This window comes from Aphelocoma coerulescens (genome assembly GCF_041296385.1).
Source record: "Aphelocoma coerulescens isolate FSJ_1873_10779 chromosome Z unlocalized genomic scaffold, UR_Acoe_1.0 ChrZ_unloc_scaf_1, whole genome shotgun sequence".
Lineage (NCBI taxonomy): Eukaryota > Metazoa > Chordata > Aves > Passeriformes > Corvidae > Aphelocoma > Aphelocoma coerulescens.
Genome location: NW_027184086.1, coordinates 322,982 through 348,537, shown reverse-complemented (window position 1 = coordinate 348,537; position 25,556 = coordinate 322,982). Strand labels below are relative to the sequence as shown.

General features: G+C 39.0%; 1 protein-coding gene across 4 annotated transcripts in view; it reads right to left on the bottom strand.

Moving 5' to 3' along the window:
* Positions 1 to 25,556, bottom strand: part of EPB41L4A (erythrocyte membrane protein band 4.1 like 4A) — a 117,745-nt gene that overhangs the window by 60,392 nt on the left and 31,797 nt on the right. For all 4 annotated transcript variants that reach the window (XM_069002584.1, XM_069002586.1, XM_069002585.1 and 1 more), the window contains 3 exons: positions 10,177 to 10,281; positions 3,363 to 3,414; positions 2,217 to 2,295 (listed from right to left, as the gene is read on the bottom strand). In XM_069002584.1, the coding sequence (XP_068858685.1) occupies positions 2,217 to 2,295; positions 3,363 to 3,414; positions 10,177 to 10,281 (236 nt within the window). The remainder of the gene's footprint in view (positions 1 to 2,216; positions 2,296 to 3,362; positions 3,415 to 10,176; positions 10,282 to 25,556) is intronic.

The window sequence follows — 25,556 nt, the reverse complement described above, 5'->3', positions numbered from 1 at the left end:
TTCTGATGCACACCCATACTTCTGTTAGCATTTCTCCACCTCTACAAAAGCAGAGCTTAGAAGGAGAGGATGCTATAGATATATTATCCATGGAGCAGGTAGCTGTATTTCTGTAGTCTCAAAATAAAGTAGCATAGGAAACTTCAAAATACACCTGCATCCTGCACTGTTTATTGCTAAAGTGACTCCTGTACGGTGAACAATCTCAATTCCACTGAAGCTGCTGAACTCCTTGCAAAACCAGGCCTTTTGTCCATACCTATAGCTAAAGCACTCTCATCTTGTGTGCTGTCATGTTTGTCATGCATATATTAGAGTGCCTAATTGCGAGTTTTCTCTAGCAAACACATCCAGCAAACACCGCAGTGTTAAGCTTTTGCCAGACAGATTCTGCTGCAAAGCAGTTACAAATTTGACAGGTTTTCATTATTTGCAAAGAGTAATCATGTAATGGCACAGATCGTCAGAATCTAATAACAACAGAGTTAGCTCTCATGTCCATTAAAGCAATAAATACATCCTCCGAAGAAACACATCGGTTAGCACTAGGCAGTTAACACATCACTGGAATTACACACTTAGGCAGAAAACTATTATTATGACTATTATTATTACTATTATTATTATTATTATTGTTAATAATAATAAAAAGAGGGCCTTTAATGCCTCCTAAGTAGAAGGACCTTTAAGGGTCCCTTCCAACCCAAATGATTCTAAGGAGAATCATTATTATTACTATTACTATTACTATTACTATTACTATTACTATTACTATTACTATTACTATTACTACTGTTATTTTCCTGAACAACAACAACAAAAAAAAAAAAACCACAACCTTCCCTCCAAGATTTAAGAGCTTTTGGGAATAAGTGTTCATAGATGTTGAAGGCATTTGACTATTCAATATGTTTCATAGCAGACTCACAATACCATCATATCCCTTTGGCCCTCCCTCTGTACCATCTAAGGTGACAGTTCTACATGACCAAGCACTGTGAAGTCACGAACAGAGGCTTCCTAATTACACTGCAACATTTCTTGACTGGATTCGCACACTTGATCAGCAGTGCAAATCACTGACTGGCCTTATCACAGGGCAAAGGGAGAACTTGTGAAAATTTAGCCCCCTGCCTCCCGGGAGGCAGTCACAACAGGTTCTGTGGCCAAAGTTCCCTTTCCCAGGGACACCTGTCTTTCCCTGTGAGCAGGATTTAAAGCTTTTCTGGGAAAGTACACGAAAACTGCACCAAATTTCCATAGTACAGGGGCATTCCATTGCTGCCAGCTTATGCTCTTTCACCTGCCAATTCACAGCATTTATTATTTTTACCAGGCTAGCCTGGGTCTTGTTGTGTTGGAGACTTTCATTCCTGTTCTGCCAGTATGGAAATAAAAGAATTTTCTCACTCTGGAACAAGAAAAATATTCTGGCTGTGCTGCAATCTTTGATTAAGGAAAATTAAAAGCTTGCATGCATTCTAATGAATCCTCATGTGTCACATTCTTAGGACATCAAAAGAAGTATTTTGGCATTTGTTAATGCAAGCCAGCACACTAATTTTGTCTGCCTACCTACCCAAATTCTCAAATTTCCTTTTGAACCTAAAACTAATTGTCCAAGACATTTAATAAATAAAACAAACAGAAAACCCCAAAACTGTGAGAGAGTTCAGATAACCATGTGTGTGTGTCTGTGTGCAAGCATGTGGTACTGTGTGCATCCTCATACCTTGCAGAGGACAAGCTTAAGTAAAAGAATCAGAGGCATGCAACTCTTCAATTTCCTTCACATATTTTTAGCAAGACCAAAAGAAATCCCCTAGAAAAGCAGTTCTGGAATTTAAACTATGGCCAGTAAACAAGAAAATTCCCTGTATTTGTATCTGATATCCAGGTAAACTATAAACTTGGTTATAGTACAATATAAATTCAGCTGTAACAATGCATTAGTGAAAATAAGAAAATAAAAACCCACCCCCAAAAATGCACATCAAGGCCCTTTGATTTTTGATTGCATCAGAGAACACCTTTTCTTCCTGGGCTTCCAAACAGTTGTCACTACCAACCACTGTGAAGTTAATCACGATTTTCTTCCTACACAACAATGTTCAAGCAAAAACAAACCCAATCCAGGCACACATAACAATATGCACCTGGATGAAATATATTGCTAGCCTGAGATCAACAAACTACGCTTTTATGAAATACTGTACCTTGTTATTTCTTCCTTAAGTTTACATGGATCCTCTGCATAAAATTTAATGCCAAAATACAGAGTGTATGGTGGTCCAGCTGTGGGAAAAAAAATTTGGTGTAGAAGTGAGTAATCATGAACTGCTAATTGGTTGACTACAGGACAGGTACTAAGAAGTCTATATTAACATTTTATGAAACTTGAAATTTTCAGAAAAAAATGTAACATCCACACCGCAAGTCCATACATCTATACTCATTACACATAAGCAGAAAAAAAAGGATTTTTATTATTTTTTTATCTTTTAATTATTCACATCTTGCCTACTTGGAATTTTTTCTTATTTTGAAAATTTCACTTTAGCTTTCATTGCTAAATTGTTACTTCCCCAAGATAGTTTTTTTTTGCTGCTTGATTTTGATGTTTAAATATTTTTTCCACTGAAGCTATCTGAAAAATGTAATTATGCATGAAATGTGATTGCCTGTCATAACTAATAATACTGAACAGTAATTCCTTCCACACTTCCAAGTATCTTACGGAGCATCTTTAATTATGTTAAATTTAGAAATATTTGGAAAAGGTCCTCTAATACAACTTTTAAACATATTACTCTTCTGTTATTCAGATAACTCAGTACCAAAATTCTTACAGCTATATTTATTTCAAGCATGCTCCACTTCTACATCTTTTTTTTAAACATGTCCAAATCCCCATTCTTTAATTGTAATAAATATAACAGATCTAGCATCTGCAATATCTGAAAACTGACAGTAATAGAAGAAAATCTATTATCAGTAGGAGGCACTACTTTTACTTTAAGAAGCAGAAGGGAATCCTAGTTGGTTGTGGTATGCTAAGCATGATACAGGCATCACAGCTCTTATAGAATTAATTATACGAATTAAGAATAGCACCACTTATTAGCCTAAAACAAAATTCAAGCACACAGAAATCTCTGGACAATAACCACACAGAATACTACCAAATGATACCATGTGCAATCTATGTGTAAAATTTTGATACCATTAGGAACTGCAATAACAAACTTGTTAAGAACTATCAATCTGCTGTGACTAGAATAGAAATACTGTGCAGACTGTATAGATGGAACATTGTTACTTCATCTTCAGATATGTCTTGGAAGTTCAAATTAAATACATACTGTTTATCAATTCTTTATGTTCAGCAAGGGTCTTGGCAGGATCCAGCCAGTACTGCAAGACAGATAATTATGGAGATCAGTTACTTAACTTGGAAAATGAACACAGAAAAGTTGGTTATTCATATCACTTAAGCTTTTCTTCTCCTTCCCTCATCCTGAGCTGACAGGAGGAACTGCACTCTCATCTCTGGAAGAGAGTGTGCTGCTACTTATGCTAGTAAAAATAAGTATCAGCTAGCATGAGAAAATATGCTTTTCTGTGGGTGCCACAGGTCTTGAGCTCAGCAAAGGTGAGATCAAACACTTCAGTGTGGTGGAGAAGAGACAAGAATCTCATCTGACTTTTCATTTCTCCAGTGAGTATTTAGCATTGTGGCCATGACACAAACCCACACTCAAAATCACCATGAAGCTATTTATTATTTCAAAGGCTGCCAAAATTTTCCTGAAGAATGCAAGAGGTGGGGGGAGGAGCAGGAGATTTCTAACATTTTATTTGCAAGCCAAAGATGAATGGAATTTCATGGATAATGAAAAGGAATTTTTCAAGCCAAAGTTAAACAATGAAAATGAGAACATTTACAGATCCAAGAACCCCAACACCAGAGCCCTGTGGGCACACCTACGCACACATACTTAGTAATGCGTAGTAGATACTTGTTAAAGGCTTGTATAGATGGATAAAGTGTCACGTATAGTTACACTTCCAGGCTGATAGGCTGTAGTGCTGGGAGAAGTGGAACAAAAAAACCAGTGTCTCATTAATCCAATGCACTTGCACAGCAGTTGCTGACAACAAACCCCACAGTCGGGAATGCCAAGGCAGCTCCGACACACTGCCTTCGCCCTTTTCATCTCCTGGCAGCCACTGTGACACTCCCCAGTGCTTCCCCACCTGTAGCTCCCCCTTACAAGCAGCTCACCCCTGCTGCCGAGAAGTGGAGGACCCAGCACCTACCCACCTACCTGCAAGGGATTAATGTTGTGAATCTAAAAGAAGTATTTGACATTTACAGAAGAAATGGGAAAAAAATAATCATTTTTTAATAGTCCTAACCAATGAAACTATCCAATTACTAAAGTGACTAGTTTACTATTTGTTATTTACAAATACATTTAGTGTGACTTTAATAATTTTTTATTTATTACTAAGACTGATTTAAAAGTTACAAAGTCATTAAAGAAAATAACTCCCTTTTAAATTTTAGGTAGAAATTACGTTAAAAAAAAAAAAAAGATGCTTTACATTATAAAGAATAAATGGGCTCTTTTGTCCTTTGTACTTCGACAAATCTGGCTCCCATACAAGCCAGATTTGTAAGCAGCATCCATCCAAGCTCTATGCAGTACTTCATATTTAGCCCTTTTAAGTGCTTGCAAGCACTTTACCACAAATCTGGAATCTTAATTTTTTGTATCTGCATAGGGTTAAACTTGGGTCAAATTCCATAAACCTGCTTGAAACAAAATATTAACTTGGTTGAAATGTTTGCTGTGGTATTAATCAATGAAGTCTCTGGTGCAGAAAGATCTATCAACTTGAAAATAAATGCTGGACTGTCTTAATTAGATTCTTACAAACCTGTAGCTATCGTGCCACATGTGTCAGTTTTTGTTCACATTTACAAAAGAAATACAACTTTGAAAAGAAAATGTATCATTTTTCAATTATAGTCTCCAATTATCGAGGTTTTCCCACAACCTAAGACAACACTAAGAATTGGAATTGTTGTGTCAGTTTTTTCCTGCAAATATTCAGAGCAAAGAACATCAATCTGCTGAGTTCAGGACATCACTATTATATAAGAAATGTAAAAATTTTCAGGTAATTCCTACATAAAAGTAGGCATTTAATGCTTCTGTCTTCATTATTAGAATCTGAAATTTCATAGATTATATTTAGCATCATATCATCAGTGTACTGATCCTGCTGCACTCTAAAAGTTTACTCTTACTACCTGTAACTCACCTGACCATCAGCTTTGTGTCTGTTTTTTTTATCCATTAATATTCTTTTAAAATTTCTTGTTTCTACTCAACTTTATCGTTCTCCATATTCTTTCCACTGGTTATGTCATCTAATTTAACACGCACAACAATTCTCTTTCTTCCTAGATAATTTAGTATACTGTGCTTGGGGATGAGTGTAAAAATCCATAAAAAGAACAAAAATCCATTCAACAAAACACAAGCTAAGTACAATTCGACTGTTTTTCTAAGATCTTGAGGACAAAATATGCTCTACATTGTATGAGATTAATTCCCTATTTTGCCATGGGTTACCTCCTACCTGCTGTGTTCTCGGGTTTCTGTGCTCAAACAGAGCTTCCTCGTAGCAGAGGAGAAAACACACCTACAGGGTGGGGGCATGGTGCAGTATGAATGATACGTCCTTCTGTATTTTTATTTCTCCTCTTAGAGCCCTAAGAGGGTATCAGTATGTGGTACACACTGATTATGATAGCTCAGATAGGCATTATCAGGTGAGAAAATAAGAATATTTACATCACAGCATGCTGTACAATTTTTGGTATATAGCATTCTTCTGGCATTTGATAAGGGAACACCTTTAGGTTTCAGAAGTACCCTTTCCCTCATCCAATTCTGCTCAGCTTTTCCTGACATATCATGTATTAAAATTGCTATCTCCATCCTGCCTTTTGTGTACCTCAAGAAAATACTGACCTCTTCCAGAACAGTAACTAGCTTGGCTATCCTACAGACCTCTGGCAAAGCCGTAAAGGCAGTAGCAAAGGGACCACATGGAAAACCCCTGGAAGCTGGAGCACAGCAGGAACCAGCAGTGAGAGTGGCAGGACAGCCCTCCCAGCACCAGTTTACCCAGCCCCTGGAGAAATATATCCCTGGGCCACTGTTTTGCCCAAATATTAAAGAAATGAGAGACTGTAGTGGGAAGAGTGTGGCCAGCAGGTCGAGGGAGGTGATCTTGCTCCTCTGCTCATCCCCAGTGAGGCCACATCTGGAAAACTTTGTCCAGTTCTGGGCTCCTTCATGCAAGAGAGACAAGGAGCTACTGGAGAGGGTCCAGCGAAAGGTCACAGAGATGATGAGGGGTCTGGAGCATCTCTTTAAGGAGGAGAAAAGAGAGCTGGGCCTGTTTAGTCTGGAGAAGTGAAAACTGAGAGGGGATCTCAGTAATTCCCACAAATATCTCCAAGGCAGGTGCCAAGAGGATGATGCCAGACTCTTTTTAGTGGTGCCAGTGACAGGACAAGGGGCTATGGCCAAAACGAAAACACAATTTCCACCTCAATGAGGAAGAATTTCTTTACATTGAGGGCGGCAGAACATGGGAACATTGAGGGCCCAGGGAGAGTGTAGACTCTCCATCTCTGGCAACAGTCCAAATCCACCTGGATGTGCTCCTGTCCTGTGTCACCTGCTCCAGGTGACTCAGCCTTGGCAGGGGGTTGGACTGGGTGATCTCCAGCAGTCCCTTCCAACCCTAACAACTCTGTGATTCTGTGAGGCTGGATGGTTTCCTAACCCACCCTCAGCTTCTGCTACACATATTCTGGTGATTGTCTCTCACCAGAAAATACCAGATGGGGCACAAAGTCCTGGCAGATGAGGCAGAAGACACAAATTTCCCCTCCAGCAAGAGCCAGCTGACTATTCACATTGAGAATCACGAGGACAGTATCTGGTGTCAGCTTACACTAATTTGGGTGCCAGCACTCTGCAGCAATGCAAAAGGCTCAGGTGAAGGTTACATGATGAAGCACAGTAAGAGATTCAGTGTCATTCCAAGAAAATTGGTCTTTCTTTTAAAGGTACTCAAATACTGCATGAAAAGAAGCACCATGCAGTTTGTCAACAAAGGCACTAAGAGATTAGGAAACACTACTGACAACCCACAGCATTAGTTGAACCCAGTTCACTGGGGTGTAGTTTTATATCAAGGAATTTTAAATTCATTATTAAATGTTGTATTTTAACTAATTATTAGAAGGTACATTTTATTGTTCCTTTGGAGACCTGTCTCGTTCGGAGCACTAAATAAATATAGGTAAAGCTATTCTGGCAGCAACTTGTAATCTTCCAGAGCATAATTTTTCCAATTGAATACTGTCCTTTTACTGCAGAGAGTTTGGGGATACCTGGAATGTCAGTAAAGTGAAATTTGTGTAATATGACCAAATCACTACCCTGGAGACAGGGTCATCCAATTTATGCTTCATCCTACTGTTCATGCCCCTGCCAGTGCCACCCAGTTCTGTCAATCTGTTTGCTGCATCCAGCTCTTCTCACAGGCTAATTAGTTTCTTGGCTGTTCAGGGAGAGACCATTTTAATGCTACACATTCATATACACTACATAGCACAGTGAAACCTTGTTCACTCATTAGAGCCCTACTGGTAGTACTAAAATAATTATGATACCACCCACAGAAAAGGTAGCTCACCAACACAGCACTTAAAAGACCACCGGGAAGTGCTCAGGCTTGCAAAAGTAATGGGGAAAATAACTAAACAAGGCTTTTCAAACCCTTAATAAGAAAAATGTCTCTTTTGTGACTTGTTTGTGTTCTTTAAAATACGTAAGTTTTGTCTATGCTGCTTTATTCATCATTCAGTTAAATATATAGTGTGACAAAAAAACCTGACCGTACAAATAAAACTTTCCCTACCACAAGCAATGTTTTAATAGGTAGCCCAACCCCCAAATACTTTTCTTCTCTGAGACTAACTCAGGACCATGGTTTTAAAACTAATTAACAAGGTAACCTTTTTCCTCTTCCCTTAGGAAATCTACTGTGGTCGATCCAAAAAATATCCAATCCAAAATTCAAATCCAGGCCTCTTGCCGGCCATTACAGGACTAATTCCCACAACAGCCCCAAGAGTTCTAGCCACAGTCAGCATGCAACTAAATATATGTTTACAGCTAAAGCACAAGGTATTGTTTGTTGCATGAAAACTTTCCATTATATTGTCCATTCTTAAGACCTTATAAGATTTCACTAAAAATAGCAAGCTAGCAGCATAAAACCACACATCACAAAACACATAAAACTACACACAGTAGCATTGTTTGGCTCATTTACGAGCTTTTTAGATGAAAGAGCATCAACTTTTCGTTATCGTGACACAGACTAACAACAGGAACAGGCTTTTTTACAACAGTTGGCTACAAAATGGCCCAGGTTCAAAGGCAGCAGCACAAACTTGGCCAGTCACTGTGGCAGCATCTGCATGGCAGGGCAGGTGCACTCCATAGGCTGGCATGCAGCTGAGGGCCCGTATCCACATGGCAAGTCCAGTGTTGGTGCAAGAGCAGGTGAATGACAGAAGTGGGATAAACACCTTCCTAATCCATGGGAAAAATCAAGAAGCTTCCTGACCTTGAGCTAGCCAGAGGATAAAACCTAAAGCTAACATTAAATTTACAACACTGGAGCACCACATGAGAGAAAAGTAGAACAAAAGGTTGTGCACTAGAATGTGCTTTTATGTGCCCCTTTCAAAATAGAGATGCAATCCTTTTTATATACATATTGTCATATATACCACTAAATACACCCTGTGTATGCTTCTGGAAATATTCTCAGGAACAGCCATTTTTACTTTATTTGCAACCACAGGGAAAAGGAAAACACTTTGGAGAGCAAAAAATACCTACCTGCTCTTCATTCACACCTCAAATTCCTCAGGAAACTAAAACCACAGTTTTTAGCAGTCTACCTTTGGTTCACAGCTGAATCTGGCTTTCATCTTCATGGAATGAAACTTGGTTAGAAGCTTATCAAGGAACTGAATTCATAAATGTTTGGACTACAGCACAGAAATTAAGATACAGCAAGTGGGCCAGTCTGTAGCTCTCAGTAGCAATCAGTAACCTTCTGCTTAATACTGTTCTGAATTCAGTCTTTACGTGATCAACTTCTGTTTAACAGAAGAAATTGGCAAATATTTAGTCAATTCAATAAGTTACTACTGTATTTAGATGAAACAGGATCTTGTGCAGTGCTATCATCACAAAACACTGGCTTCAAAACTGTAAAGGCTTGACTTAACTTAGCCATAGGCCAGGCAATATTACCTTCATAATTTTAAGGTAATATGAAGACCACCCTGTGAATACAGCACTGGTTCCTCTTGCTGAGCACTCCCTGCTCCTCACCTCTGCCAGCAGCAATCCGGCACAAGCCTTTGGAGGGGCTGTTCCAGCACTGCAAGAGACTGCCTGCTTTGGCTGAAACATCGCAGCCTGGCTTCCATCTCCTTGTCTGTTTAGGATGGTAATCTCCCAGTGGAAAAAGCCTCAGATATGTGGGTGAGTCCCTGTCTCAGAGGCTCTAGAGAGCATGGGCTCAGGGACACAGAAATGGTTCAGGCAGAGTGAAAATGGCATGGCCCAACACACCCCAAACCAGGTGGTCAGGAGTGTTGCAAGGGAAGCAGGCTGTGATGCACACAGGGACACTGCTTCCCAGGCACTGCAGGGCCAAGCGAGGCTGAAGGGCACAGAGCACCAGGCACTGGCTGCAGGGCACAGTATTAGAGAGGAAAAAATATCAATTCTACTTGCATAGAACACTTTTTTATTCTTTTTACTTTCTTGATTTAGTTTTCAACAACATTTAGTGTTTGATTCTGTTCCTATCTAAGACATTAACAGCAATTCCAATAGCTATTTATTGCAAACAAACAAAAGAAATTATTACTGGAAACCTGAGCCAGGAAACAGTGAAAGTTAGGGGAAATATGACAATCTAATGCTTTACAGGCAAACAGCACAACAAGGTAAATTTTATACATGGCAAATCCAATCTGCTGTGTCTTTTACTCACCGTTTGATGACTTCGGTCACAATAGCGCAGTCCAAAGTAATCTATTTCCACCAGGTTTAAGTGACGAAATACGTAGCCCAGGACAACCGACCCTTTCGTTGACTTCTGTGGGAAAGAATTTACAGAGCCTATTCACAAAGATGCTCTGCCTTTGTCAGCTATATGCAGTGGCATTCATGCATTCAATTAGCTTTGTCTAAAAAAAAATTGAGGAAGTTCCCAGTGCCTTTAACAATTCAGCAGTACAGATGAAAATATTTTACACATTTAAACAATAATTCTGTAAAATACTATTAGGAAGCTGGTAAGGTAGTAGTTACACAATACCAAAAGAAAAACAAACAAACAAACAAAAAATCCACAGTTCTGGTGAACGTAGCATTTTTCAAATCACACTCACCCTTCCAGTACAGACCTGTCACTCAAACTCTGACAATGGAGATCAGGAGGCAAAACTGCCCTTAAGACCTAAATTATACATCATTAGCTTCTCTGTTACTAATCTCTGTAAAGAAAGTTAGGTTTTACTTGTTGTAAAATATTTTTGATAGTAGAAGGGGGAGCAATTGAAATAATCCCGCTGTTTTCTTGAATAGCACTTCATTAAGTATCTACGACAGTATTTGCAAACAATGCTGGGGACAATATTGCAAACAACATTGTGCTGTTGAGAATGTTCTATAAAAAGCTCACTTCCACCTGAATGCCTCGTATTTGTCGGTTCGCCTGGCAGCAAACAACAAACAGATGAGGAAGATGGAGAATAATTACACAGAATGATCTCCCCTCAGAATCAGTCAGAGCCTTTGACTATTACAGTCCTAAATTCCGCAAGCAAATACACACATAACTCACAATTAGGTTTTGCTTAGTTGCTTCATATTTTGTAAACTACTAGACTATAGTAAAATCACCACAGAGAAAAGAAACAGAAAGTGGAAGCTGTGGGATATTGTTTGTGCTATTTCACTTTCTAGCCTATAAACAAATAATTTCAAAATCAAAATGGCAAATAATACTGATTTAAAAATCCTTTAATTTATCTTTTCTGGTGAAATATCAATCGCATCACAATGGTGAAGATCTGGGTTTTTTTCAGCAGGTGCATTTGGTCAGGATTCGTATGTAATCCCATGAGCAGGAACAATACAACAATTTCAGGTGGCCACTCACACACTAAGCAAAGCCATGACAAGGCAAACATCTCCGGTAGGCTAGAAATTGCATATCCATGCTATTCACCAGATTTACTATATATTTGCTTAAAGCAGGAGTTGTACTTGAAAGGTTCTCTTTGTCTAAATCCATCATAGTGGTTGTTTACATCAAGTGACTGCAATTACATATTCCCTCAGCGTGTACAGTGAGCCTTAATGATCAGCCACAAAACAGAGGGCAATCTGGGGGGAAACATGATTAAGGTAAGCAGAAAGTCACTAAATCTCAATTTATCAAGTTGGATAAAGCAGAGCAATACAGTGATTCTATCATCAGTTTCATCAACAAGAAACTGAACTCGGGTTGTGAGAACAAGGCAAGACAAGCTATAGAGTGACTATCAGGAGCACTGCAGCAAAAAGACGGAACAAAACAAAACACACCTTAAAAATACTTAAAATACAGGTTTGATTACTAGACAGTGGGGATTTAAGACTGAAGTGTAATTGTCCTTGCTCATTTTATTTTTAGATTAGTTGTTATTCAAAAGAAGCAGAGGAGACATCCCACTAAAATGGACATCATTATCTCATCATTCAGGTATTGGACTTGATGATCCTGATGGGCCCCTTCCAACTGGCATGTTCTATGTTTCTATGTCATGTAAGGCAAATGCCTTCACCACTGTAGCTGTTTCCATTATAATTTAAACAGTACAGCAATGTCTTGGGAACCTAGGGCTGAACAGGCATCTTCAGAAACAGACACAAGGCAAGTTCAAAATAAACAAGCAGCCCTGACTCCAAACAACTTTTGCAGATAAATGATGGCAACACTTCCAGCTGGGTACTAAACATTCAGAGAACGTTTTAGACTAAAGGATCTCCACCATCAGCCAGAGTCAATGGCTTTTGACACAGTTAACCACAGTGAGGTCAGTAAACCCTTGCAGAAGGTATAAAGAGTTGCCTGCCCCATGGCTCACAGGACACATCGTGTGGTGCCCACCCAAGCCTTGCTCACCTTCTGTGATTGTGTGAAGTTCAAATCTGTTTGCTTTCAATGAGCCATCCACTCCTTGTCTGACCAGTATCGTTATTCACAGTGTCAGCTGGTTTTATTAACAGCACTAAGAAATACTGATTGAGCCACCAAGACAAAGTTGTCAATTTCCCATTCAGGCATCTTACAATAATAGTACACAATCCTGGGAGTAATCAAAGAAGCTTAAGCTTACAGGAGTTCAACTTACATGACTCTGCACCAGTTTAGAATACAACTACCCCTCTTGGCTGGAAGTCTTCTGCTTCATTCAGCTGAGGACTGCACAAAGAGTTTTGGGGACAGCTTTCCTTCCATGGACACTAAAGCTGGTGTGTCATCCCAAAGAAATACGTACATTTCAGACCTGTTTTGGCTGAAATTAAAGCCTCCTTTCTTTCCTTTCAGAGATAAAAGGCTTTTAAACTTCTAACTTATACTGCTAGGCAGAGAGAAAACATAAATGCCTGTTAATCTATTCTCTTTTGACACAGCTCAGTTAACACTTCAATAATTGCAGGTCCTGCAGAAACAGGTGGTCTGGCTGTGAGGAAAGACTGAGCAAAATCATCCAGCTTACAATGGCTGGGGGCTCTCCACCTCTACATCAACAAGGTGCTCAGTGCTTTGGCTACCTTCAGCATGCTGTAGTCTCCACAGCCCTCTTTGCCAATCCCTCTCACATCTTTCAGCAAAGCCTGCATGAACACAAAGAAGTGCTTTGCAAGGGAACATCCAGGATGTGAGCCAGGACCTATCATCACACCCTTCTAACCTCACCTTCCTTAACCTCGTATTTTCCCAACACTGGAGAGCACTGTCCAGGTAAAACACTGACCCTTGGAGAAACCACCACAGCCTCATTTTCAATTGAAGCTCTCATTTTTAGCCACGATTTCAGGGTTTCATGCAAGTAATTTGCATCTTCAAGACGAGTCAAGAAAGCAGTTTTGCTGATGAATCCCTTAATAACTACCTCTCAGTCCTGAAACATATTTTTACTGCATTTATACAAAGTTTTGCAAACTAAGAGAAGCCATCTTATTTCCCCTGGTAAAATTACAGGAAAATTCAGCAAAGCTGGAAACCAAAACTGTCAAAGACATTAAAAGTATTACATTCACATCATATGGCATTGCAAAAGTTACATAATCTGCCTTGCATTAAGCTCAGACTTGCGAAAGGTTTGCATTCTTAGGGGTAAACCCAAGTACATTTGAAAACACCATCAGCAATGCTTTCAAGAGAGAACAAAGAATTGTTTCAATGAGTCATAACATCTTGCTTTACATGTTAGCACTGTGGCTTCATAAACCAGAAAGGCAGGTTTATACTGGCTAAAGAAAATGGCAGCCAGACCATTCAGGAGAAAGCTGATTTAATTGTAGTTTTCTTAATCAAATAGAAATTATTCTTTTAAAAGCAGTACACAGAGTACTGTGTTTTAACATATTCATATTACTCTATATTTAGACACCAGAAATTCTTATCTTTCACACAGCTCACTGCTTTTTCGCTCCAATGAGGTTTTTCTTGTTGGGTATTTTTTAATTTTCTCTCTTGTGTTGTACAGAGCAGTGGAGGCCAAATCAGAACTACTACTGACATTAACCGAGTTTAAGGACAAAATCTCTGCCCCAGTAGGATGCTAGTCCCTCTCTTGAAGGAAAAGTGCTATGGGGTAGTGAAGCCTCTTGTTATTAGAATAGAGTGTAATGCATTGTCTCTTTTAGTTCAAACAGACATCATGAAGCTTTTCTCCTGAAAGTAATCCAATCCACACACTCTACCTCCTACAACCCCAAAAAAGATAAGGAAGATGCAGTAGAATTCATGAGCCTTTGCCCAAAAAAACTGCTTAGAACTTTGGTTGAATACAACATTTGCCTTTTGAGATGCCTTCCCCCATCAGAGAGTCCCCCCGCAATGCAGCCTCCTCAGAGACCCAACTGCAGTACTTGCCCTAGGTAAAGGTTACTAAGAAGAGATTAAAATTATGCACAAAGGCAGCACACAATCACGCATGAGAGTGAACAAATACAGAGCAGAAACACGTGTGTCCAAACAGCATTTTCTCACTTTTCTTTTTGGCCTATTCTTGACCCTTACCTCAAGCTCAGAAAACACTAGACACTACTGCAGTTTTTCATCACCTTCCCCTGACAAAAGCAGCAAGGCATGAAGCTCTGAAATCAAAGTTCTTGGTTTTTAACAACACAGAATAAGGACCCCTTTACCCCAAGGCAGTCAGCCACCCAGACCTCAATTTGCATACCACATGTTCAAGCAGAGGAAAATCTTTAAATTAAAAATGCTAAACATTTACAAATATTCATCTAGACAAAACAGCTTAACCTTAATTTCCAGAATGCATGTCCAAACAGAGAAGAATTTACATTAGTGTTATTTTATACATGCAAGGCATTCCCCAGCACAATCATAGAACAGAAATAAATACTTTCAAGAACTAAGAATTTAACAAATACAAATGAAACATCACAGGCTGCCCTAAGTATACATCATTAAAATGAACCATCCAAAATGTACTAATCCATCCCTGCCTCTCTGCTTGTATTTCACTGGCAGCAGACATGCCAACCTCTTTTCAGAGGTTTTTGTCTGAGAATTCCCCAGATTTATGGACACAGGCACAGACCTCCCTATCACTATTCCCAAGAACTTGACACAGTGTCTGACCTGCCTGCACACAACAGATGACACTGAATTCTAAGTGCTGTATATTAAGATATCTGTAGACTAGTTTAGCTTTCACTAGTGGTCAATCCATTGCATTCCAGTCAGAAAACGCTATTCTAGAAAAAATATCTGAAGATGCACCGTATTTTCCTGGTTTTGCAATTATTGTATCTGTCGCAAATTTATATGCTTAGGAGCAAACTCCTTAAGAGAGGAATACATTCCTAGGAGCGTGGGGTCCAGCCAGTTAACCATCTCCCCTTGTAACTACTGGCTGGAGTGCACTTTGAGGTACTGTCACAGATAGATGTAAACTGATTTACTTGACTCTCAAATATAGAAGAAAAAAAGTTAAAGAAATGATGCTTTAAAAATGTTTGGCTTATGGGAAATTAATTCAGTTCAGTGGGGTCCTTTTTGGGGAGAAGATATAAGCAAGTATATTTATATTTACATGGTATAGCAATGTAATTTGTACCTGCACTCATATTAAAAGGAATGCTCTAAGCAGGAATCAAAGTCCACTGAAGACAACAAAGGTCAAGCAGAGCAAGCAAATAAGTAATGGGAAGACAACTAAATTTTGGGAATGTAATTAAATACTTACTAGTGCTTTAAATTTGATCTCTCCTCTGTAATGTACAAAATGGCAGCAACTAGTTCTGTGTGGACGAATTCTAGCCATATAGATTTTATTTTAAAATCTATTCACTAATCTATCCCCTGATATTAACATTATCCAGTTCATTAGCATCTACATTCACCGTATGACAGATGAGTTAAGGTACCAACAATAATGCATTTCAGGTTTTCCCAGAAAAGATCTTTTCTGAAGAATTGAATACCAATGAGCATTTCCATCATTTTCATGTACTTTGAATAATTCTACACCTAAGAAAGGAACTATGACAATACTAAAGAAATTTGAAAATACAGCATACAACCACCCATTGGGAATGGTGAAGATGTAGGTTACTATTGTTTTTCCACTTTTTGAAGATGCTCTTCACACTCAGATGTGTGACCTGGTGTACCTTCTTGTCAGGAGAGGGAAGTGAGCAACCCATGGTAGAGCACTTGGTGGAAGTATTGCCCTGGCAGAGAAAGGATGCTGTACTTATTTTTGGCACATTCATTCTAAATAAAGTAAGCATCCCCTGTTTTCTACGTAATTTTCATGACAGTTTCTGCAAATATTTTTCCAGTCATTGAAGTCTTTCTTGAAACCTTTCTCACATAATCTTGCTGCAATTTTTAAAGTCCATTTTTGCTGTTGGTCATTTTGGCATTCTTGATTTCTGTTCTCTCCCCTTTTCAGTTATTTTGCCTTATTTCTTTTGTCTCCCTGTATTTCTTATGCTTTTTATGGCAATATTCCTCATGCTAGTTTTGTCAACATACATACAAAATATCAGTTGAGGAACAAATACATAGGTATAATCTATTTTGTGTCAGACATCTAGTCCTGGTATGTTTGGTTCTATTCCTCCTATTTGTGATTTCTGCCTTTGTGCCGAAGGGAGGCACTTGAGGTACCAAAGCCTATCTTTCTAACATCCCTATCTTTTCCTATGGTCGTCATTTTAAACACCTCTTTTAAATTAGGTGTTGCATGCATTTTCATGGAGCATATTAAACTCATTATGCACAGCAGTTTTAGAGCACAGGGACTTAAAATTTAAATATGTCACTTGCTTTGCTTAACTGGTTTAAGTGCAAGGCTGACAAGGGAGTGTCAGTGAAGAGTTGAACTCTAAAAGGCTTTCAGAAAGAGAAAATGTTAACAGTTAAAGACTAGACACTCTGTCAAACTGCTCAGGGATTTTACTATTACTGCAGCTGTTAAACGAAGAAGTAATGAAGTTACAGTCTTGTTATAAGAAGTTGGCTCAAACTATTAGCTGGTAGAATGGTGAGCAGGTTTTTTGTGTTAAGATTGTTTGGAAAGTTTTAGGAGCAAGAAGAATGGGAAGGAGAAAAGGTCAGTGTACATCTTGCCAATCCTTTATTTTGACATTTTTTCATTCAGAATGAATAGCTGTACGGTCAGAGCTGAGCATACCTGCAGAAGCTTGTTTGTACAGAGCTCCACTAGACTGAGCAAAAAACAAACCACCTTCTCATGCTCTCTCTCTCCCTTAGCAAAGCCCAAATTTAGTGCCCTGCTTACCACCCACTCTCAGCCTTGTTAACCTCTTTGCCTTCAAGTTGCTTCTGCTTTTCTTAGGATAATTATTTCTGCTACTCGCTGGCTTTTACCTGTGTCATCCCCTCCATTTTTTCTTTCCCCTCCTTTAGTCCGCACTGCATTTCTTGAAGTCTTTTCAATATTCTGGTCATGAAGTCAGCAACTTTTGATGGATATTCCCAAGTAAACTCTCAATTTAAATTTTAACCCTTTATTTCCAAATCCCCATGTTCAAGAGTAAGGGCTACAACAAAGGCAACACAGAGGCTTAAATCTTCAAGTCAGTTCACCCTTAGAAACCTCTATCAAGCTCAATTTTAAAAAAAATTAATAATTTATGTTTTCCTTCTTCAAAATTAATGGTGTTAGCATGATTTTGTTTATCATTTGATTCTGCTAATTGAACTGTCTTATTATCAGTCAAGAGATGTTACAAGAGCAGAAGTTACAAGAGAAACAGTGGAATCTTCTCAGATGCAAAACTAATGGAAAAGACAAAGAGAGGATACATTTCTTGAAAGGACAGAGACACTTCTTCTCCCTAGCTCTGGCATAGAAAGAGCCACTAAGAGACTCAGAGAAGAAAGAGAGGGGGAAACACAAAACAAAAATAGTAGCTCTCTCCATTCAACAAGCCTTTCAAAGCACAAGGATCTTTGGAACTTTCCTCTTCCACCACAAACCTGTGGGAGTCCTGCCCCAACACAGAGCCACTCACATCCCAAAAAGCTTTTTCCAAACATTTGATCATTTTTAATATTTAAAAGTTTTATTTCCAGTTTGATGAAGTTCAGTTTCTCATTTGGGCTGACACCACCAAGTTACTTACTTCTGCACTGCTGACAGACAGAAGGCAAAGGAATACATGTATTACCCTGAAAAATGTACATACATTTTCTGTACATCTTTGCCATGGTGCTTCTCAGAAAACTGATTTCATTCTACCAGAAACTTAATTCTCATTGAAATTTCTCATAATAAACATCCGGAATTTCATATAAAAAAATAAAATTGAAGATTGACATTTTTAAAAATGCCTTCATTTTTTTGTTTAATAGACATTCCCCATTAGAGCAATGGAGGATAAGCTGCAAGTATTTTTGTTCTAAAAATAGTTTTCCAGATATCCTCATTGGCAAATGCCACCCACACAAAAAAAAAAAAAAAAAAAAAAAAAAAAAAAAAAAAAAAATGCAGTCAACATGTTTGCACCAGGACAAGAATAAGTTACCCATTAGCAGGGCATAATGGCTGCTAATGGGGAACTTTATACACCTGCATTCTCTCCTTCCCCTTCTAGAGTTTCTGGCCGTCCTGAAGAGATGCTATCCAGTGCCACACACTGCATGGGCTCATATTACCATTTCACTGGTGCTGGGCTGCATTCAACTTTAACAGGCTTGACTGAAGAAAAAAAAAACAACATAAAAGCCCCTGCATGGGAAAGGAAGGACGCTCAGGGAGCCGCGGCAGCAGAGGGGGATGAAAAGGAGGTATCCATCACAGCTCCCAGCTCCTTGTCACCCTCTGACTAGTGCTGCCTGGCCCCTCACACCCACACTCACAGCAAGAGTGCCCCATTCAGCTGTCAATCAATTCCCGAATCATTCAGCTGTCAATCAGTTCCCAAATCACTGCAGATTCCAGCCCTGCATATTCAGATAAAACAAAATCCAAGCCAGAGAGGGGTTTTTTTGGAGAATGATACCCCTGTGCATAAATAAAAACAAAGCACAAGTGTTAAAATAGTGACACACATTTAAATTGAAAGCATCGACGGAACGTGCAAACCATGAATTCATTCTTTTGTGTGTATGTGGCAGTGTCACCATGAATTGTTTCCCCTCCCCCCCGCAATTCACACAGGACTGTCACTGTCTTCTCCCGGGCATCATTGCTCATCCCTGGCTGCCAATCCTATGCTCCTTAATTAGATCTACCCATCGTGTAATCCAGGGGTTATTGTGTGCCTTCCCGAAGCACTTCCCAGTTCCTTGCCCTTTCCCGCGTACTGCCTCATTCCACAGAGCACTAACAGCATCCTCCCTGCTCATACCCCCTGTCACAGACACTGCTGCTTCCCCCAGCCAGACACCCCCACTGGCTCCTGTGTATTGCACTGAACCCTCCCTCCACTACTTTGACCCACCTCCAAACCATTTCTTCACTCTCTCCTGCCGACTTTGCCCTTGACCCCACGTGAATCAAGACAGGGAATTTCTCCACACTCTTGTATTGTGGGACAGGTAACGCAGAGATACATTCGACGGCTCCAAATGCAAGAAAATTGTTTTCGGGTTTGGTGCCCAAACTCAAGCACCAGAAACACCAGAACCTGATAGGGCCAGTGTGAGATAGCATCTTTATGGGACTTCACTGATAAAGTCTGAGGAAATCTCTCCGGAGAGAGAGATTCCAGCATCTTAAATGGGCTTATTGTAGGCATATCTTAAAAAAAACAGAGAACAACACACCTCTGGCATAGTGACCATGCTGACAGCAATTATAAATGAAACTCTTTGCTCCAAGAGCAAAGACCTCTTTTTGTTCTTCAGACAAAAGTTGCCTGGTTCTCTTTTTCTTTGACAGCCATTTTTCTCCTTGTTTCACTCTTGGAAATACCTAAACTGATTTGAACAAAACTTTGTGAAATAATTCTTTGCAAAGTTTGAAAGCTGATGAGTAGAAAACCTACAAACAGAACAACCAACTCCAGTAGAGCTAACAACCCTCTCCCTTGCACCTTCCTTTCAGGAAAGTCCCACAAGCTTCTCACACTGAATTTACAGCTATTTCCTCAGAGACACAATCAAAAAGTCAGTATTACTCTGAACAAGTTCTTGGGCAAGGACCTTTAGTGATAACACACCTATTTCCCTATGAAAAGGTAATGCACAATATATTCTGTGTGGTTTTAAGGGAAACTATAGCATATTTTAGTGAGATTTTCTTTCCCTGTGACCTCCATTCTTTTTCCCTTTTAGCAAGTAAACCTCTCAAGTAGTAACTCAGTGTTAATCACAGTGATTCAGGCAAGGATACTACTTTCTCACTACTTAAGTCTTCACTGGATCCCTACAATGGGTAGTATATTTTGAAGTGCCTGTATATGATATGGGAAAACTGCACAAACCAGAAAACACAATTTACACATTCACGTACTCATCAATAAAATTACCACAATCTCTTTATTTTTAAGAGATGTTTAATGTACCAAGGTTGTTGGAGAAAGATGTTTTTAACATAAGGCTACAAACCAAGTAACTGCTATACCTTGGTTTGAAACCTATTCCTGCAGAAGGTTTTTATTCTTTGATATGGAACATTCAAGAAACTGAACTTCTTAAACATGGTATAATATGATATGTATGATAGATATTTATATATATGAGACTTACATTTTTGTATCCGGTGGCTGTTTACCTATGTTAAAAAGAATATTCCATATAATGAAAAAAGAACCCCCACCCACCTTAATTAGCATCTCGACAATACATCTCCATGAAGGAGAATATAAAGCAATTATATTCGTGTGCAAACTTGGATTAATTTCTTTACTCCCAGCTGATAGGCGGATTAGTGATATGCATAGCATAAAGATCTATACGCAAATGCAGCACATATAATTTTGCAGAACCAGATCCTTGTTTTTTTACATTTAGTACAAAACTAACAAATATGTCTGTTCCGTAAGAAAAGTTGCAGAGATGTAAGCAGTTAACCCCTTAATGCTCATAGTCTAAGTATTGTGACTTCACTGAAAAAAAGGCATCCTTGCAGCATCTCCAGCATCAGACTCAAGGGGTTAGTTAATGAAATGCCCCAGGCATGCCATTCTTTCCTATGTGCTGTACTCTATGACCCCACTTACACATCTGAAGCAAGAAGGAAAACAGCTTTTAAAACAGCTTTCTGACTATAGACATGAAATCACAAACATATTTCACATTAGGGGAAAAAAAGGAATTGATTATTACCAGAAGACAACAAAATCTGTTTAGAATCCACTGGTGATGTGAAAATAATTCATTCAGATTTAAGTAAATGGGAAATTTATTACTAAATTCTAAGGCAGAGAATTTTAGATTAATGTTAGAGATAAGATATTAAGTCTTCAGCCTAAAATTTGCTCACAGTGGAGCTACTGGACTCATGAGCTTAATCACCTTTCTTTGGATCCAAACAGCACACAGGTCCCAGCTACCTCCAAATATCAGAGTAAAAAACTGATGATTGCAATAAAAGCAAAATAAACTATGAAACTCAAGGCTGACTGTAAAAACTTCTCTCTTTAAATCCTGAGCTTGCAGGCAAGCCACTGGTGTATTGTCAGGAGTCTCCAGCAGAGAATCTCCAGTTCTGTTACAGCTGTACCCTGCCACAGAGCACTGGATGAACCTCAAACGATCATGTTTTAAAGTGAATTATTTTAAAATACTGCATATGCCAAACACAATTCTTTCACTGCAGGCAAGTCACAACATGTTCTGCAGACTAGGTCATTAAATTTCAAATAGAAGATCACTACTTTCATTTTTAACTTGCTCAAAATGTATTTGGTTATGTTCAAAACCTGAAGCCAAAATTACTCATCTCTGATCTGTGTTGAATACAAGACTTTTGGCAGAATTACTATTGTTTACAGTAAATATAGCTTATTGGGTGATTTGGACAAAATCCTATTCACACTGAAATCCAAAAGTAAAAGAAAAAAAAACAAACCAAAACTTTTGTTTGAAGTCAGGAGGTTCACACCCTTCCGTTTTTATCTGATTGGTTGAGGATAACATAATGTGGTTTGCTTAGAGTAAAGCCAGCAGCATATTTAGCAGAAATTAATAAAGTAATAGCCCCTAGGCTTCCCTTTGCATTTTAGTTAAGAAGCACCATTTCTGTAAATTTTTAAGGTCTGACACTTCATGTGGACCTCAACCTTGCCCATACTCATCACTTTGGCCATGGGCTGCTAAATGAGAAATACCAAAGTAGTGCTTTTTGAAGTTCTGTGGCAAAGTCAGTGAACTCTCATTTTCCAGAATTAATTGTGACTAAGCACCCTTCCTTGTAAAATATAAGGTTTTAATTTTTGCATCCTTTTCTTTTCTGGTGATATGAACTCCTGCTCACAAAACTTCTCTGCTGACAACAACCACATCAGGACTGTTACATGAGACAACACCCAAAACCATATTAGAATATATATCTCCTTCTATACATGTTACAATATGCATGTAAAATTATTTTTAAATAACTGTATTTGTTTAGAAGTGGAGGAGGCTGTTTTATTATTTAAGGCATCCCCCAGAATACTGATGCTTCCCAACCAAGGTGAGAATTGAAACTTCATCCCAGGTAGCTAATAAAAAGAACACAGACAGTAAAACTGCAAGATTGTCCCTCTCCACTGAAAGGTGCAGTTCTCTCTAATTCAAGGTATGTTTCAGCAAATCTTTTCCACCATAAAAGTCTTAACCAACCATTTTATTTCCTAACAGGTGTCAGCCCAATATCTATCACATGAAAGATTCATCCCAGCACTATTTCTTCCAGGCTCTGCTCCTCAGCCCCCAGGTTGTACTACAATGTCTGAGGCATGACTGAGGGCATTCACTTATTTTCCCTATTAGCTCTATCTGAAATATCCATATAACAAATGTCCTCAAGGACAGTCTCACCCAACTTCCCAGTTGTAACAAATCCAGCAGCTCTCACCAAGATGCCAAAAGTGCTTGACATCCCCATCCCTTTGCTGAAGAGAAGGTGGATGCCAGCCTACACAGCTGCTCCTGGGAGCATAAGTCATCTGGTTTCAATGAAAAGGAACCAGGATAGCACAGATCTCTCAGTTAAACTTCACAAAGCAGATTTGCCATAGTCTGCTGATGTCTCAGTCAGAAACCTGCTGGAAATTTTAGGCAGGTATCCAATCAGTATGAAAATGAACAAGTCCCCCAGACTGCAGGAGTTGCACTGGAGTAGTGATCAGTTATCCCAGCCACAACACAGAGCTCAAGGGCATTTGGTATATCCAGTTATGCAAAACACATGAGATTTTAACAGGAAATCAGCCAACTCCCAGACAGTTACACTGTTAAAATACACGAGTCACATCTAGATTGGGCCTGGCTGGACTACAACGCTATGCCAGTGATGCACATGGCATTCATCCAGTTAATTAAGGAGGAGTAATGTCAGTGGCTTTGACACCTCTAAGGCAAAGCCTGGACCTGCTGCCATGCAACACTCCACCAAAGTCAGTGACTGGGGTCTTTCATGGATGAGTAGACAACACTACCCCAGTATCTTCCCTGTATTCCAATATAAATTTTAATAAAAGTAAAACCACAGAACAGGCAACAAACCCTCACTAATAGAAGGATGATCAAAGATTATCCAGGCTAACTAAGAAAATATGGAAAATACACAAGTTGGATGCTGAAGGTTTGCCTAGTCCTACGCACCCTCACTTCCTTCCAGAGTGAAGGAGTTCTCACTTCTTTACAGTCAAACTGCTCACTCCTTTACAGTAGTCTGACAGCTTCTATGAACTCAGCTGTTACCTAGCTGTCACTCCCTGCCACAAGAGCAAAAACTTCTCTTGGGAACACTGAGAAGAAAGGTGATGCTGACTCCATTAGAGAATCACAGAAAAGTCTAAGTTGGAAAAGACCTTTATGATCATTGAGACCAACCACTGACCCAGCAGTGCCAAATCCATGACACTAAACCATGTCCCTAGGTGCTACATGTTCACACCTTTTAAATATTTCCATGGTGGTGACTTAACCACTTCCCTGGGCAGCCTGTTTCAGTGTTTGACAACCCCCTCCATAAAGAAATTTTCCCTATTATCCAATATAAAACTCCCCAGCACTAACTGAGGCCACTTCCTCTTGTCCTATCACTTGTTAAAGGGACAAGCAACCAGTGCTCTCCTTTCAGATGGTTGTAGAGCAATAATGCCTTCCCTGACTTTCCTTTCTTCCAGACCAAACAACCCCTCTCATCAGACTTGTGCTCCAGACCCTTTCCAAGCTCCCAGAATAGTTTCCCTTCTCTGGACATGCTCCAGCACCTCAGTGACTTTCTTGTTGAGAGGGACTCAAAGCTAAACTCAGGATTTTAATATTATCATGTCTGAAATAAGCTGCTGGCATTTCCTCAAGAAAGGCAGTTGATGGATTTGAGGATGTCACATTTTGACACAGAAGCAGCACAGCATGAAAATCAAGCACAGGCAGTTGAAAGCAAGTGAAATAAGAGAAACCATCACCCCCACTTGCCCAGCTAGATTGAGAATGGTCCATGAAGTCTGCCAAGAAACACATTTTGCTCAATTCAGAGTTGTTGGTTGAAGCAGAAATAACATTACTATTTTTCTAGATGAGGAGAACTCATCTGTTATCCCATTCAGAGCTGCAATAACCCAAACAATCCTGGAGCTCCTGTTTTGGATAGGGGACAATTATCACGTAGGTCAAATTATTTGGCTAATAGTGTTTGGAGATGAGATGGCAGTTTCTCATTACTGTATCCCTGAGGTAATGCTTTATATATGCTGTCTGTATCATTCTACTTTAGTCTATTGTTACATGACTAAAACTTGGTTTAAAAAAATCTCTAGCAACTAGCAAGAACAAAATAATTGGATGTTTTTACAGAAACTAGACTACACCTAGCACTAAAGGTAAGAAGGCAAAAGTATGCTAATATTCAAAACTGAGACACTTGCACATTTGTACTGACCTCCTTTTGTCCACAAGTATTTTTAGTAGTATTAAAGCTCTTCCTGATCTCGTAGGAAAGTCTTCTCTGTACTTATTCCCACAGTAAGCATCACTTTTTTTCCATTTTCACCTCCATATTTGCAAGCATTATCATGCATCCTTTCTCTTACAAGAAACTAAATGCTAGTTACAAAAATGCTTACTTGTGTACTTATCTACCTTTTGGTTTTTTGCATAAATCCACTAAAATCAATACAGCTGAGATATGCCCAAGGAAACTTCAGCATTTTATTCCTAAACCTAGTATCATCACACAATATCAAGATCCAAGTAGCTAAAACAGGTTAATTACCAGAATCATACTGAAGAAGCCTACACTTCAAATATACACCAGTGAATTTTCTATTCATTGTGCAGCTCTTCATTCAAGTTAGAAGCAAAAAAATAAAAATTACAATCCTAGTCATGAAACCCAGTTTTAAGTTCTTTCTCTAGAGATCATAAGTGCATTGCACATTGAACAGTGGCAAAAAAAACCAATCTCCATCTGGTTAATTTTATGAGTGCAA